Source organism: Charadrius vociferus, unplaced genomic scaffold, assembly GCF_000708025.1.
Source record: "Charadrius vociferus isolate BGI_N301 unplaced genomic scaffold, ASM70802v2 scaffold134, whole genome shotgun sequence".
Classification (NCBI taxonomy): domain Eukaryota; kingdom Metazoa; phylum Chordata; class Aves; order Charadriiformes; family Charadriidae; genus Charadrius; species Charadrius vociferus.
The window spans coordinates 5,858,571-5,874,215 of record NW_009648333.1 but is presented as its reverse complement, the minus strand read 5'-3'; the positions used below and the strand labels follow the sequence as shown (position 1 = coordinate 5,874,215).

The 15,645-nt window shown below is 41.8% G+C and overlaps 1 protein-coding gene across 1 annotated transcript in view; it reads right to left on the bottom strand.

Moving 5' to 3' along the window:
* Positions 1 to 7,554: 7,554 nt before the first annotated feature.
* The window catches only part of LOC104286446 (multifunctional protein ADE2), an 8,982-nt gene continuing 891 nt past the window's right edge, over positions 7,555 to 15,645 (bottom strand). Inside the window, exons 2-10 of the mRNA XM_009885039.1 lie at positions 15,524 to 15,642; positions 15,250 to 15,447; positions 12,167 to 12,345; positions 11,273 to 11,452; positions 11,069 to 11,182; positions 10,095 to 10,178; positions 9,799 to 9,979; positions 8,677 to 8,835; positions 7,555 to 7,966 (exon numbers count right to left, since the gene is read on the bottom strand). Coding sequence (XP_009883341.1) covers positions 7,800 to 7,966; positions 8,677 to 8,835; positions 9,799 to 9,979; positions 10,095 to 10,178; positions 11,069 to 11,182; positions 11,273 to 11,452; positions 12,167 to 12,345; positions 15,250 to 15,447; positions 15,524 to 15,642 — 1,381 coding nt within the window. The 3' untranslated portion in view covers positions 7,555 to 7,799. The remainder of the gene's footprint in view (positions 7,967 to 8,676; positions 8,836 to 9,798; positions 9,980 to 10,094; positions 10,179 to 11,068; positions 11,183 to 11,272; positions 11,453 to 12,166; positions 12,346 to 15,249; positions 15,448 to 15,523; positions 15,643 to 15,645) is intronic.

The following is a 15,645-nucleotide window of genomic DNA, read 5'->3' as shown; positions in this document are numbered from 1 at the left end:
TCAGCTGAGAAAGTGTCAGTTGGCTTGCACTGTCCTGCTGCGCATATCTAAGTTGTAATTCTGGAATTGTAAACCATGTAAGAGAAAACTTTATTTACAAGAAACAGCAGCAACAACAAAAAAAGGCAAAGTTACTGTGATGAACACATGCTGCATTAACACTGATGATAAGTACTACTCTTCAGTAACCGTTCCACACGCGTGATGGTTGTAGGTGCTGTTGGGAACGATGGGAAAGTGAGAATGGGGAGGAAAGATTTTTTTCATTTTTTTTAAAAAGATTTTTTTTCAAGTGGTTGTTTTGTGGCCCAGACTTTGTCACTTTGTGCAGAATGGGGCAGAACAACCAGCTCACCTGAATGTTGGCACAGACCGTTCAGTAAAATATCCCGAAGAGAGATACTATGCTATACTTCATACATAGTGGTTTGAATTTGGGGAGTACTTCCTTATTCTTTTGTGTATTTTTCTTTAATAATTTTTTCCCCCATGTCACACAACAAGGGTTCTTTACACTTCAGACAATAAAACAGCGACGGACTAAGGACCAGCTTTGATCAATTTTATTATAATAAATATAAGTTAACAATCGATGCAATTAAGCCTGAGTAGGATGCGAGTAATCTAGGCATGAGCGGAAGGGGAAAGGGACAAGCTCAGTTGCTGTTTAGGCAACGTACAACCCTGTTAATGATTAGTCTTACCTGCTGATGAGCAACAGTCGGGGAAATGGTCAACCTCTCATGTTCCCTGTCACGACATAAGGATGTCTCCTTTGCCAGGCAGCGCCCCCGGACCAGCCAAGGAGAGCTACCCCAAGTGAGCGCCAGGGCGCCTTATTTATGGGATTGCGCCTTCCCTGCTCCGTCGTACAACTGACAGGTTGATGTAGACGTGTTCTTTATGTCAGTGTGAGAACAAAACTAGATGTGTCTCGAGAGACTGGTGATCTGTAAATGGCTATACAGTACATTGGATATAAGTGTATGCTCATGCGAGAAGTGTTATGAACTCCAGCCTGAGGGATTGGAGTCACTGTACTGCGAAGTATCTGCCCAGAAGCGGTGGGTATTTTTCAAGTCTTTCTGGCAAGGACTTACTCCCAGGTTTGCCAAATGGTGGCTAGAAGTCTTGCTGAAATTCTTAATTCATGATTAGCATTCACCTCTTCTCTCTTTACCTTAATTACTCTTACCAACAGCATTTCTTGTGACAACTTGATGCCCTGGGTGAGAAACTATACCTTCAGGTTCAGAAACCTCTGCTTTCTCGGTGTGAAATTGTGACTTCGTGTTTCTCCATCAAACGTGACCTTTCTTTTGGAAAGGCTTTCGTGGGGAAGTACAGAAACTTCATCACAGTCTTTCTAGCAAATTTTCTATCTGTAGGCTTTTTACTGGTCCTGTGTTTCTTTAAGGACAATATGCAAAGATGGCTGTAAGCTGCGTGTGCGGGGGTAGCTGTGGAACTTGAAGTCGTGCTAGAACAGCAGTGGGGAGAAATGTTTGCTCTGCACCCTGTGAAGGACTCGGCCAGGTTTGGACGTTGCTAGGGGCTCTACCAGCCTTGCAACGGCAGTGTGCCCATCCTTTGGGTTTTGTAAGTCACCTAACGCACGCCTTTGAGCTCTGTCCCCATGTGTAGGGGGTAAATATCTCCTAGATACTGGAATTTTACTACAGTCTTACTTGCATTGTTTACAAGCGAGTCAGGGTAGAGTCAGTTTGCACGACTTGAGTCTTCTGAGCAGCACAAGGGAGACCTCCAGTCCAAGGTACTGCTCACTTGACATTATCAGCTGGGGCAGGGACAGTTCCCAGAGAGAAGGGTTGAAGCTTTGGCTGTGAGCAGGTCTTCAGGAGCAGCAGACAAACCACAGCTGCCTGGCCTGAGAGGGTGCTCTTTCAGTACCGTCTTCGACTGTAGAGACCCGGCTATCTGCTGCTGGATTTTTCTGATAGGAAGAAGGTGGTTCTAGCTAGTGAGTAGACATGAAGATACCTGTTTAAGGATTATTGTACCTACACCACTTCGTAACTTGCTGAAATCTGTCCATCGCCTTCTCATTTATGTGCTTTTTATACAACTAAACAAAATAAAAATAAATAAAGCTGCAGAACTTTTAATGCTAGTGTGTAAGTTATTCTAAAGCCTTTACCAAAACAAAGCAAAATAAAGAGTTCCATGAGATTTGGGCCTTGATTTTGGTGAAGTTACGCTTTCCTGGACACTAATGACTACAACTGCTTTTACTAGGCCAAGAGCAGGATTTCACCATGGATTGTAATTGTACTATGGTCCAAGTGCAGTTGCTTAAATGCAGCCAGGAGTGCCCATGAGGATGTGGCAGGTGCTCTAGGACAAAAAGTTGTCAATGTTAAGAGACAAAAAAGTTGGTAAAGAAATACGCTTCTGGTTGAGGGTTTTGTTTGGTACGTGAGACGGAAGAATGTCCTGTATAGGAAATAACTTTTAAAGCAGTCTGAACACGAACCGGCTGTAGCTGGGAGGCTGGCTGTTTGCTACATGTTTCTGTGTTAGAAAAGGGAAGTGATGCAATGGGAAACTGGGGACAGGGAGCTGTGCTATATTAAGACAAATACCCTCACTTTCCAATCCAAATAGAAAGTCTCTGGAGCTCGGCGTCTTAAACAACTTAATTATATCATCTCTTTGTGTGCGTGTTGGTTTCTTGCGTTCAGGAGCTTTCTAGTCTGCCAGCTAAGAACGTTTTTATCAGGATAAAGATCCGTACAAGGTGCTCGGCAGAGTGGGCCAGCTTCTCCCTCACGCTGCTGTAAGGTGGTGGGGGAGGGTTGTTTGGGGGGTTTCTTTTTTTCCTTCCTTTCTTTTTTCCTTTCCTATTGCATCAGACCTTACTGAGCTGTGGCTGAGGGCTACTTGCTGAGGCTGCCACAGCCCATCCGCTTTCCTGTGCTGGTTTATCAGATCTGTTCATCAGCGGTTTCAGCCTGCTGTCCCTGAAGGATGAAACCCCGGTAGCGCGGAAGCTCCATGTTCCTGTGAAAGATAACCTGTTCTTTCCCATCAAAAGCTCTGTCCTTGAAAAGGCTTGAACTTGACGCTTGATAATATCAAGCATCTGTTGAGCTTTTGGCAAAACTTGTTTGCTGTAATATTTTTCTATCAAGATATCCTCCTACTGGTGATGACATCTGTCATCAGGAGGGGAGAGAGAAAAGCTGTTATAGTTAATTCTTTTGCTGAGTTCCAAGGAAATACACATTAATTCCCTCTTCAAGTTTTGAATTTTACCTTCCATGGGGAAAAACAAATCTGCCTTCTCCAAGTCAGGATGTACAGACAGGGTGTACTCTTCAGGCAGTCAGTCTGGAAAAACAAATCTGCCTTCTCCAAGTCTAGGATCCTTACAGGCAGGGTGTACTCTTCAGGCAGTCAGTCCGTCAGAAAGCTCCCAGTCTAGTTGATGGTTGATGACGGTGAAACATCAGTTCATTTCCATGCCGCAGAAAGACAGGGGGCCGTGGCTACGGCCTGCTACAGGACTCCTCCGGCAGAACCCCAAAGCTCTAGAGGCAGCTGCAGCGTGTCCGTGGTCCAACCCCCATTGCAGTTATTTAAAGAAACAAATTGAAACAGCGGGAAAAAAATGGGGAAATAAAGATCTTCTCGTCCTACAGATCTCTGCATGCCTGTGGTGGTTAAAGAATTCTTGTAAGAAGTAAGGGAAAAGGTTTTATCCCTTTCCCCTAGTAGAGAGGGGGTTAAATTGTTTATAACATGGGTAACCTGTAGGGTGCATGTCCTGTTTTGAGTGAATAGGTACGCTTTGGGATCCCGGCTGGTACCCTGACTGTGTATCCCGATGAGGCTTCGAGGAGTAAGAGGCTGTTCTGCCCTGTTGAGATCTCAGCTGCTTCTGCAAAAGCCTGACAGCAGACGCTTAAGTGGAAAGGGGACTTACCTACCAAAAATGGTGGGTTTAGGTCCCGCTCACTCAAGTAGCCATTGCACAGCAACTCTGGGGAGTTTTGAACGCACACGCTTAGGTCTGAAATGGAATAGGGATTTGGGAACTGGCACTGCAACCCAATTCTAGAGGTACTTAAGCTCTGCAGGAAATTCAGGGTTTGTGGTTTGTTGTTTTCTTTTTTTTTTTTTAAATCAACCCTCTATAAAACTTTGAAGTTCTCCTCTTGTACATAGCTTGAAACAAGTCTTGATTGTTCAAATGCACTTTATACCTTATTTTTGTCTGACCCCAGAAATTGAGCATTCTCATGTGTAAGCTTGGCATTTTGAACAGGGAAGTGTGCTCTGAAAATGCGAATGACAGATACAGTGCAACAGGCGCCTCTGATTTTATTTTAATAATGGCAAGATTTTCTTCTGACGCTATTTCACAATTAAGTTGCATTGCTAAAGAAATCACTGGCGCTGTGAGAAAAGGTTCAAAAGCCCACTGTAGTGAGGCAACAGTCAAGATTTTTCTTTGGGTATGAATAACAGCTTTCAAAAAGAAAGGCTTCACAAACAGGGACTGCCTTAATGCCGTCCCCAAGAAGTCTAGACCACAGCCTCTCCTAGGCCTTCAGGTCACTTCTTACAACTCTCCAGAGGCAGAGGACATTAAAACCACACCTCCAGTGCCTGCACTGGTGCTTTAACCATTGAACTGCGGATGGAGGACCAAGCAGTGGGAGCCACGCATGACTGGCTTTCCCTTCCCTTTTACAGAATGGCTTTTTTGGGTTCGGGGTCAGCTTGCTTTGGAAAGGAAATGACATTACAAAGGCTGAACACCAGCTGCCTCTCATCTGTACCTGAAGCAGTGTAGGATGTAAAACAAGTCCTGCCCTCAGCTAAGTCTAAACAGCTCCTTGTTGAAATCTGTAAAGAACTTACTTACACTGTTAAGCAGGTAACTCTGCTAATTAGGACATAATCTAATCAGGATCCTTGTTCCACAGCAGGTGCTTAAAAATTAGGTCTTCATTACAGGTATTCCACCTCAATTTAAAAAATGCAAATAAGTTTCAGTAACTGCTCTATGTAGTAATTTCTTGTGAACATAAAAGCACTTTTTATTTAAGAATTTGTTGGAATGCTTTTTTGTCCAATTTAAAAAAGCTCAGTGCTACAAGAGTGATTTCTGGCTGAAGAAACACTCGGGTTCCTGCATCAGTGTCAGAGCTGGAATGCTGAACCAAGGGCAAGTATTTTCATTTCGTAGCAAAAACTCTGCAACGAACTTCCAGCTAAACAAGTGAAGAGCTGATAGGCAGCACTTCAGCCCTTAGGGCAACTATAGAAAGTCATTGCAGATATGACAGATGTCACAGGTTTCTTCTGCTGATCACAGCAATACACTCAACACTAGCTGCTGTGTCTCCGTCTTTGCAAGGCAACTGCTCAAGCAAGGGTTTGCTTCTGAAAGTTCAGTACAGACTGCACAAAAAAAAAAAAACCAACCCCAAACAACCCACCCCATCCAAAGGCTGAAGAATGACCATCTCTATGGCAACTAAAGCACTTAGCAGGCTCATGCCCAACACAGATTGGCACAACTTTGCAAATGAAGTTAGTACAATCAGGGTGCAAGTAATCTGAGTAAAGTAACTCCAGACAGTACAGAATATTCCAGGTGTAACACTTAACCCATTGTCTGCTACAATTTTTTTATTGTGAGGAGGAAAAGATGGTACAGAGACAGCAATACAACATAGCTATGTGGGTGGAAAGAGACACACATGGCTGGCTGCGGCAGTCTGTCTGGCCACGGTGCTAGGGTGGTAAGGTGACTAATAAGCTTGTCAGGCTGATTACCCAGAGCTAACACCCAGTGTAGTGTGGGGTAGGGAGGGGAAGAATAGGAAACAACACCTTCACCTCTTGTGCAACCTCCCCCTCAGGTTATGTATTGTTCTACAGCCAAGGTAGAAGACTGCTGCCACCAGTAGAAAGGAGCCCTGCACTGGCCTCTACAGGTGCTGGCTCTGGTTCTTGTCTGATTATAAGATAAGATGATCCAATTCAAACACCCAAGCAAACAAAGAGCATACCACTATCTTGTAAAGAGAGCTAGCTGACAGCATGCTTTCAGATGTCCTAGCCTAAGTATGCAGGTGAGAATGACCTTGGTAAACAGCTCGCTAAAACACACTGTCTTGATGATCTTAAGTTAAGTCACAAAGATGGTATGCCACCAAGGAATTTCAACCTCTTTTGTCATCACGAGCCCTCAGTATTATTGCTATTTCATTTAGAAATTAATCAGAAAGCCAACTGCTCTCAAAATCAGAAGAGTTAGTTATTTTGCTTTAGTATAAGCTTTGACCAATTTAAAAGCCCCTGCACTTAACTCCAGAAGAGAGCACTGCTGAGAGCGCTGTTTAGAGCTCTTCAGTACAGCTATGCACAAATTGTGGTCCCCTCCTGTGAAGGGGAAGGCCAGCAGCAGCATTTAATCCAGTTACCCACACTACAGGGTAAGCCTGACCTACCACACCACCATAAAGCTGTACATTAGGAACAAAGCAACACCACAGTGTCCTGTAACAGTGAGACACTTACCAATCAAGTAGTAGAGTATCTTTCAGAAGACTGTCACATCATACCATGCCATGAAGGTTTTAGTGCATATGCTTCTTACAAGATTATTACCCAACTTAAGGTCCTGAAGTTACGTACCATGCTGTTGGCTAGTTTGAGTGTATTTATTCAATAGATCTCCATAAAGAAGCTTTGAATTCAATAGTTTATTTATAATTGTAAAAGCATGAGTGATACATACATTGAGTAATTGCATATTTGTTAGAACCATACCTACTCAGAAGATTGGTATGTGCAAAGACAAGACAGTCATGCTTAGATTTCCCCCCAGTAGTTTGTTGCTTTAGTCTTTATTCCCCCCCTTCAGTTCAGTAACATTTCCATAGAAACAGAGCGAGGAACTATAGATATATAATAGCCAGAGTTATTGAAGTGTATGAAGACAGTTTGACAACATCACGTAGGCCCTTTATAACTACTGAAGGTAGAGATCTGCCTAGTATTTAAAAGGGCAAAGACTGGACTAGGCAAGAGTTACAGCAAAAAAGGTAACAAGCCTAGTTACAGTTCACTCAAACCATTCATATCTATAGCTTGTTACGAACAAGAGAATTAGCATCAACTTTATCACATCATTCCAGAAGATAGCAATGGGTTATACATACACAGACATTTAAAAAAACCACACATGTATGTATATACTTTTTTTAAATAAGGCAGGTATTTATTTCAGGCTCTTAAAACATTTTTCCCAGGCCCTTTTCCTATTAATATAGCATATCTTGCCATTTTATTGCTGAAGAAAGCATACCATCATTGCAAGCAGAACAGCATCGGCACTGACTTTAGTTAGCATGTCCAGTTGAGTTAATAAGGTTCAAGACATACATTATTACTATGGAAGAATATTACTGTTACAGAAATACAGAAGACTAGTTGAATTCTATTTAGATGGCACCAAATCATTCTCTTGACATAGTCTGTAGTTAACAGTATACACTAAAAAGCAGAACAGCACCATTTTGGAGCAACAGAAAGACATACCTAAAATACTACTTCCCCATCTTTTACTAAGTTGTTATATTAAAAAAAAATACACATGGGAAGGATTAGGACACAACAGATTTTATCTGCTGCTCTAAAAATGCTTTCTTCCATAAGAAAGGATGCAGGACTTTTGAGCTCATCCAAATGTAAATCCTAATACGAAGAATATGCACGCCATTATCTTTGCGTAACTAATAAGAGTTACTTGTTAGTATGACTTACAAGGTGCACTCCCGAAGTTTTTTGTCAGCCTGCTTCAAGGAGATCCAGGTGTTTAACATGTTTGATCGCAGTTTGGCCCACACCAAATGGTTGTTTAACCCAAATATCTGGGCAGCAAACTGGGCAGCTCCTTCAGGTGACAGAGTAGTAGGACAGCCAAGACCTGCAGAGAAGAGAATGCCACTTAACCAAAGCACATTCTATAGTCAAACAAAACACTGCCTCTGTAGATCAATTTAAGACAATGTTTGTTTCAGCCTCCAGGAACCACATGATCTAGGTTTAAAGCTAGTGAAGCATCACACGTTCCACTACTTCTAATACAGCTGCTTCATGGCATCTTAAACTAAAAGCCAGCATACCAAATGACTCTCCTTATACACAAGTGACAGACTGCTGGGCCTCCTACTTGCCAAGCATCCACTGAAGTCAGTAACAGAAGTTAAAAATCATACAGGTAGCAATGCACTGAAGTAGTAGTTAGAGTTAAGCTCTTACCTACACTGATTGTGGAGAAAGATTTTTTCGTCTTTGATCATAAGAAAAATGCAGCTCTGTAACTGAGCAAAATTCAATGATTTAAATCCCCATTAATACTAATTCCAATTTCCAGCTGGAATGTTTAGCAAGGATAAGCCAAGGTTTATATCTTTCCTAAAGATTATCCCTATGTAATCTTTGCACTGTTTATTGGGCTTTTTTGCCATCAGAAAGTCAAAGATGGTATGCAAGATATTTCTAAAGACTTTGTTCAGTACTGATCCAGCTACTTTTCCAGTGTTTTGCTCTGTGTGTGTTTGCATAGGTTATGTACATAGAACAACAAAAACAGAGTTAAGTCAGAACAGGAGTGTAAGCTGAAGATCATCTTACCGCTGGGTAGTCTGAGAGAGGACCACACATCCTGGGTACCCCAGTCAGCTGAGAGCGGAGGACAGTTGACAACTGGGTAAGCAGTGTTACCAGACATTACTGGCCCCAAACCGTTGCTTCTGCCAGCTACGGCAACAAACACTGTTGGGATTCCATCTCCTGGGAGAGGAAGGAAGACATTCAGAAATAAGCAATCCACTTTGTTCTTTACCACTTGCTTTTGTGAGAAACTTATCCCAGTCCACAATTCTGTTTACAGTTATTTTGTCCATTACGTTACATTGCACTACAATTTTGTGTCTAGCTTTCCCCTTTACAGAAGGGTCTTCTACATCTTGCAGCTCTAAATCCCAGGTACTGTTTACCATAACTGAAGTTACCATGTCTTACTCTGCCTCTGAGGGGAAGTCTCAGTACCAGAGGAATTGGTGCTGCTTAGCTTTGTAGAGAACATAAACCATTAAACCTCTGGCATCTCCTTAAAACTGACACAGTTCACCTCAAAATAAGTGTTTCTTAACTATTGTTACCACATCTCTAGTTTCATCGAGTAGAAAGTATACTCCCACAAAAATAAACAGCTCTTATCTCCTCTGCTAGGCTATAAACACTTTTGAAGAGATGTCGAGTTTTCTTGATAAATATGAGAATTTAAATCAAGTCTTTTTTCCCCCCTCATGGCATCTAAAATAAGGAGGAAGAATATTTTCGTGAATCAGGCAGGAAAACATGATGGGACCAACATCTGCCTTGTAAATAACACATAAGAATATTCAGAGTCAGGTAGAGAAACTATTGCTCCTCCTCAGTTCAGAAGGGCCGGCGCCACCAGCAAGATGCTACCATTAACATGGTCAAGGCTTGGGAAAAGTAGTTTTGGTACAGGGATAAAAGCAGAGGTTAGACTCTGAGCAGTGAAGTTGTCGCTGGGCAGTAAGACAATACGTTACTCCATAATTGCTTAGTGCAGTCTATAACCTGTCATTATGCAATTAGCAAGTGTAGAACAACGTTGTAACAGCTTGCTGGAAATGGAAAAACCCCACACAAATCCTTAAGTTGCCAAGTCATTCTTGAACATGACACTGTTTCAATCCAAATCAGTAGTTCTTTGGCATTTACCTTCATATTCTGCTTTGATCCTCAGGGTTTCATCTGGCCCTTTGTGAGCAGAGGTCACTCTTAACTCACAAGGAATTCCAAAGGTTGCACATGCCTTTTTTATTTTTTCACAGTGACTGAGGTCAGAAGGGGATCCCATCAACACCACAACTCTACCTTGGCTCTTTGTTTTCAGAAGCAACTAGGGAAAAAGTGAAGGGGGGGGGAGGGGGCAAGGGAAAGAAAAGCAGTCAACAGGATTGAAGACGTGCAGTTATCAAAGCCTAGATATATAATTTATAAGAAAAAAAAAATACCTCCACTCTTTCTGCAACCCATTCGAAGTTTCTCTTAACCATTTGCAGTGCTTCAGGAGTCACTTCTTTCAGGTCCCGATAGGACTGAAGAGAAGGAAAAAACAAACAAACAAAACTGACATTAACATGTTTTGGGTGCACAAAGCACTCATTTTGCTACCATAATTGATAGGAATACCCCAACTGAAATATTCAGCTGTTTCTGGCAATTCCACAGGAAGGAGAACGGAGATCAATCTTCCCCTGTGGCTTACAGCCACTTTCTCTCACAGGGTCTGTGTTCCTACCATACTCTGTTACTTACCAACCCCCATGGCAGCAGCATTCCCAAACCAGTTCTTTCATAACTACTTATCTGGTAACTCAGAGCTATTTGACAAGTGTTAATTGCTACAAGTTTAAATACAGGACAAGTTTTATTTCAAACTTATGTTTGCAGCCCTCATGGACACAATCTGTTAGCAACACTTGGAGACAACTGAATATTGAGAATTCAAGCTTAACCAAAATAAATAATGAAGAAAAGCATTCTCCCTGCAGATGCCTTTTACGTGTCACCAGATCTCTGCTAGTAGAGGACAGCACTCCAAATAAACAGACAAACTTGGAGGCAGACCTACAAACCAAAGCTTCTATTCTTCCTACCAACTTGTCCAGCTATTTCATTATCTGCACAAGTCAGAAGTTATTTTTACCCCTGGAAGCTACCCATTTTATTACAATAGTTCCAGGCAACAGTGCTGTTGGGCATTCCTATTGAAGATATACAAGCAGAGGATTTTGTTCTACCATAAACTAGATAATCAACTATCTAATAAGAACAGGATTGAACATCAGGTACCCTATAAGCAACTCCGTAACAAGATAAGGCTACCTAGTAAAAGCCACTCTGAAAGCAGAGGTCTGACTATGGGGTTTTACTTTTTTTCATTCTCCTTCCCAACTGACTTAGAAGGTAAAGATTAAAACAGTACCTGTTTGTCCTTCTGCTGGCTTCTGTCTCCTGATGGCCACAGCCTCCATGAATCGTTATCAATAACATCAGCAAGAACAATTTCTTTTGTCAGAACATTAACACCAAATTCAATCTAAAAAGACAATCAGAATCCTATTTTAGGAACCATGCAGTGATAAGTTTCCTGTCAGAACCAGGATCGTGAGAAATCAGATTCTTATACCTTCAGGTCTACCAGAGTGCAGTTTTGGGGCTGCCATGATTTTTCCAGGATCTCAAAAATAGCTTGAGTAGAACGAGCCATAATATCCACTTCAGTCTGGCCAATAGTAAGTCCACCAAAACAGAATTTTGCTTCAATTAGCTGCTCCTCAGACCACTGTGGATCATTATTAGCATCATCCTGTTGATAAATCCAAAACACATACATCATGTAATTGAAGCTTGCTATAAGCAGAAAATAACCATTAGGAGATCATACTAGGTTTTGTTTGGTTTTCAAAAAATACAGGCTTCAAGCTAGTATTTTATGATTAGCACTAAAAAAAAAAAAAATAGTGGCAGCAACATTGAAAATACTTGCTTTAACACCTGAACATCTTTAAAAGCACTTCAAGTTTGGAAAGCGCCCCCAAGAGTGACTGGGTACACCACAAACATCACTTTAGGTCATAGTTCACACAACACTTCTTTCAGTGTGCATTCCCAAAGAAGGTCAGAATCCTAGGTGGCTAGCTAGCTACTTACCCTCACCATGCAAGTACCATTTATTTTAATTTCTTAAAATATATCAACACATCTGTTTCAAGTGATGTGTTAAGTTTATGCCAAAGAAGTCCCTATACCTTATAAATAAAACAATTTTCTATTTTATGTACAGTTTGGCTTATTATTCTTTGGCAGCCCTGTAAGCCAGTACTACATTATATGCACTTTAGACAAAATACCTGTTAAACAAGAATGCAAGAAAGCATTAGGATGGCAAAACTACCATTACTAAGAGGACTGGTCAGCCACTACTACTACTTGCCTTTTTTTATTTGTCAGCATTTTAAAGGAGATAATACAGAGTTCTAACTCTGTAAGTTTGATTAACATCACAGGAAAGGAAACTTACCTTGTAAAACATCTCAATTTTGGGTGGGTAAAACTTATATCCTTCTTTGACACCAGGGTTTCTTTTGAGGAAGGAGCCAGTAGCAATTCTTCTGCACACCCATTCAATTGGGATCATTTCACAGTGAGCTGCTATGAATGCCGTGTCACTCTGTTTCCTGACAAAAGCCGTTTTGATTCCTAAATATAAGGATGGCAGCTTAGTTCCATCACTAGGCACACTCCACAGTTAAAATAAGGGTCAAATATCTTTAAGTACAACTGAACCTTGTTCTTCTCTGGACTTAAAGGAACACACAATCTCTTCAGGGTATTTTAAGCCCACTCTGGCCTTGCAGAAGGCAATCAATACAGTTCTCTTCCACAAGTCATTAGTTTTGCTGATTTTAATCACACTATGCTCACTCGTAGCTCAGAAATCTTATTCTTGCAAATAATTTTGTTCATAGACCTTAAGGAAAAAAATCTATCCCTCACAATGGTTTGTTTTAATCAAAAGTTAGGAGCAACCAAGTACCCAATCATGCTCTCTGGTGGAAGATCCATTATACATGGAACAGTAATTGGAGGCTTTCAAAGGAGTTAAGGAGAAGGAGTGTGGCAGTCTTTTATTACTTTGTTTAATAAAGGAGGATGGGGATTATGACTTAGTCCTCCCTTTCATTACAAACATTTTTTTAGGGCCCTAGGTCTTAGTGATTTGTTAGGCAAAAGACCTTAAGACTCTGAAGGGCATGCACATACAAACCTGCTGCAGCAAGTCAGAGAATCATAGCATCATAGATTAGTTTATGTTTAAGTCAACCTTCTGACATAATTCTAAGTTGGCCCCATATTAAACAGGGACAGCCAACATGTGCAGATAGGCACTCTAAGTGCAAAATGGCTCTTTTTTCAATTTCACTCTTGAGGAAAGTCCCATATTCCTCCCCCCAGGGCAAGACAACTGCCAAACCCAATCGGCATCTGCCAGAAACAGAAGACAAAGGAGCTGCATCCAGTCAAGCCAAGAAGTAGCTGTACCCATTCCACTCCCAGAGCCACAAAGGAAGAAGTGTTAAAACACAGTATTAACACTGACTTTTCAAATTTTGTTGCACTGCCCTCCATGGCAGAATGATTAAATAATTGATTAAGTCCCTTCTAAATCCAGGCATTAAGGCCCCCCCATGGTTTACTACTACATTTTTCAATCAGTGCAGATGCACGCTTTGGAAGGACTGATATTAGCTCTGTTATAAAGGAGAGAAACTTTAACAGGACTTTGTAAATCATCACCTTTGCAAGAGTAGGTTAAGAAGAGTTGCGCAAAGCAAACAAACTACTTCTATGATAAGGCATTCACATTATCTGCAATTTATGCCAGTCAAATAAGCAAACTGGAGAAGAACCCTGAAAGTTCTTTTGTTGCTTTAAAATGGAGCTGCAGCATACTCTGCATATTTTCCTACAGCACCTGAAATTACTGAGTACAAGCCATTTAAGGATCTTTTAGAGGTCCACAGCATGGCTTCTTCACATTTAAAGTTTGTATCTGTTGGATATTAAATATTTTGATTGTTATCTTAACTACTGCTATTTAAGAATTAGGCAAAATATCTCATTAATTGTTCCTAAATGACAACTGGTGGTTTTAATCAACTGCAAATATAATCAGAAATACCTCGGAGGCTGCTTTGTACTGTATGCACAATACTGCTTACCAGGAAAGCCAGTGACTATATACTGAATGACTTGATATATCTTTGTCTCAGCCCATATTTTAAGAACTACTTGCAAAGAAATATGGGTAAATAACTCTACAGAAACCATCTTTCTCTTCCCCACATACAAACACACTAGGACTTCACTGTTTGACTGAGAACTATTACTACACTTTACAACAGATCATGCAACTTTTAGAGTAACTCAGCTGGCACCTGAAGCAATCTTTGTGTGAATGCTTCAAAGTGCACCGAGCACTCAGCTACAAGCTGTCTTAACCAAGTTTACCAGTGCCTGTATTATAGTACTGTTTGCAGACTCAAGTTAAAAAAACCACCAGCGCAAATTCCTCTTTGCATCTTGCAAACTTCTCAGCCAAAGACACTTCAAAATGCTTTCTCAAAGCAAAAGATACTGGCTCTATTTTTGTAAGCGTGGTGCAAAACTTAATTGAGTGGCTCAAGTTAGCCATGTACTCCATGAAAGCTCACTTCTCCATCAGAAATAATTTGAGTCTTTTAAAGTAAACATTACCTTCCCAATAGATTCAATACAGACCAAAATATGCATTTGCGATATAGTCCTCGTAAGTGTTTAAGTACAAAGCGTGCAGAAACTTTACATTGGTTTGGCACACAAAACAGAGAGAGGATGAAAAGGATAAAAGGCTACTCTAATTTTATCTTTTAACTTTCAAACACAAATGTCACACAGCTTAGCCATAGTCTGGTAGAGCCACTAGCTAGCAGTGACTTCTATGGAGGCAGGGGTAGTAAGAAAGGCGAAATGCATGCAGTCCGGTGTTACAGGGAAGGGGGTGTGGGGTAGGGAAGACCAGACTGGAGTGGAGGATAAGGGGTCTGTCCAAACAGCCAGAAGAAATAATTACAGCGTTATCTGCCATTAGAATAACAGAATGGTTCAGGTTGGAAAGGACCTTCAAGATCGTCAAGTTCCAACCCCCCTGCCATGGGCAGGGACACCTCCCACCAGCCCAGGTTGATCCAAGCCCCATCCAGCCTGGCCTGGAACACCTCCAGGGATGGGGCAGCCACAACTTCTCTGGGCAACCTGTTCCAGTGTCTCACCGCCCTCAGAGTGAAAAGTCTCTTCCTCATATCTATTCTAAATCTACCCTCCTCCAGTTTGAAGCCGTTAGCCCTCATCCTAGAGGATTATTTCAGACAGCCTCACGCTCCAAACAAACAAGTTGCCCACCCAGCTCCGTAGTAACAGAGGGAAAAGCGTAACTAAAAACTAATGGAAGAGACACATCGGAGCCTTAAGGCAGGATAAACCAATATATAGAAGCAACACCACTTTGCGACAAGATCTGCAATACACAGGCGAGATGTTGTAGTACACCTTTGAAATACTCACCGGCTTCCTGGAGGAGCTGGAAGACGCAGCTGGTCGTGGTGTTGGAAATGGCAGCCTTCCCCTCCATGCGGTCCTTCCTGGCCGCGTTCCCCGCCGTTATTTGGTCTTTCGACTGCATAAGCACGCACCCCGGCATGTCCGGCAGCTCGTACACCTCTTTCGTTTTACCTTCGTTAACTTTTTTACCAAGTTTCAGGTCTACGGAAATAAATAAATAAATAAGCGATCAGTTGCCGAATGGAAGTTTTATCCACTTTTGCACCTCAGTTCGCACACTCGACGCCCAAGTTGTGCCGCTGGGTCTCGCTTTGCGCGCACTTCCCTCCCCCCCCGTCCCCTCTCCAGTCCGTGACCGCGAAGCGCGCGCTAAGCCCCCCAACGACCGTTACCGGCCTC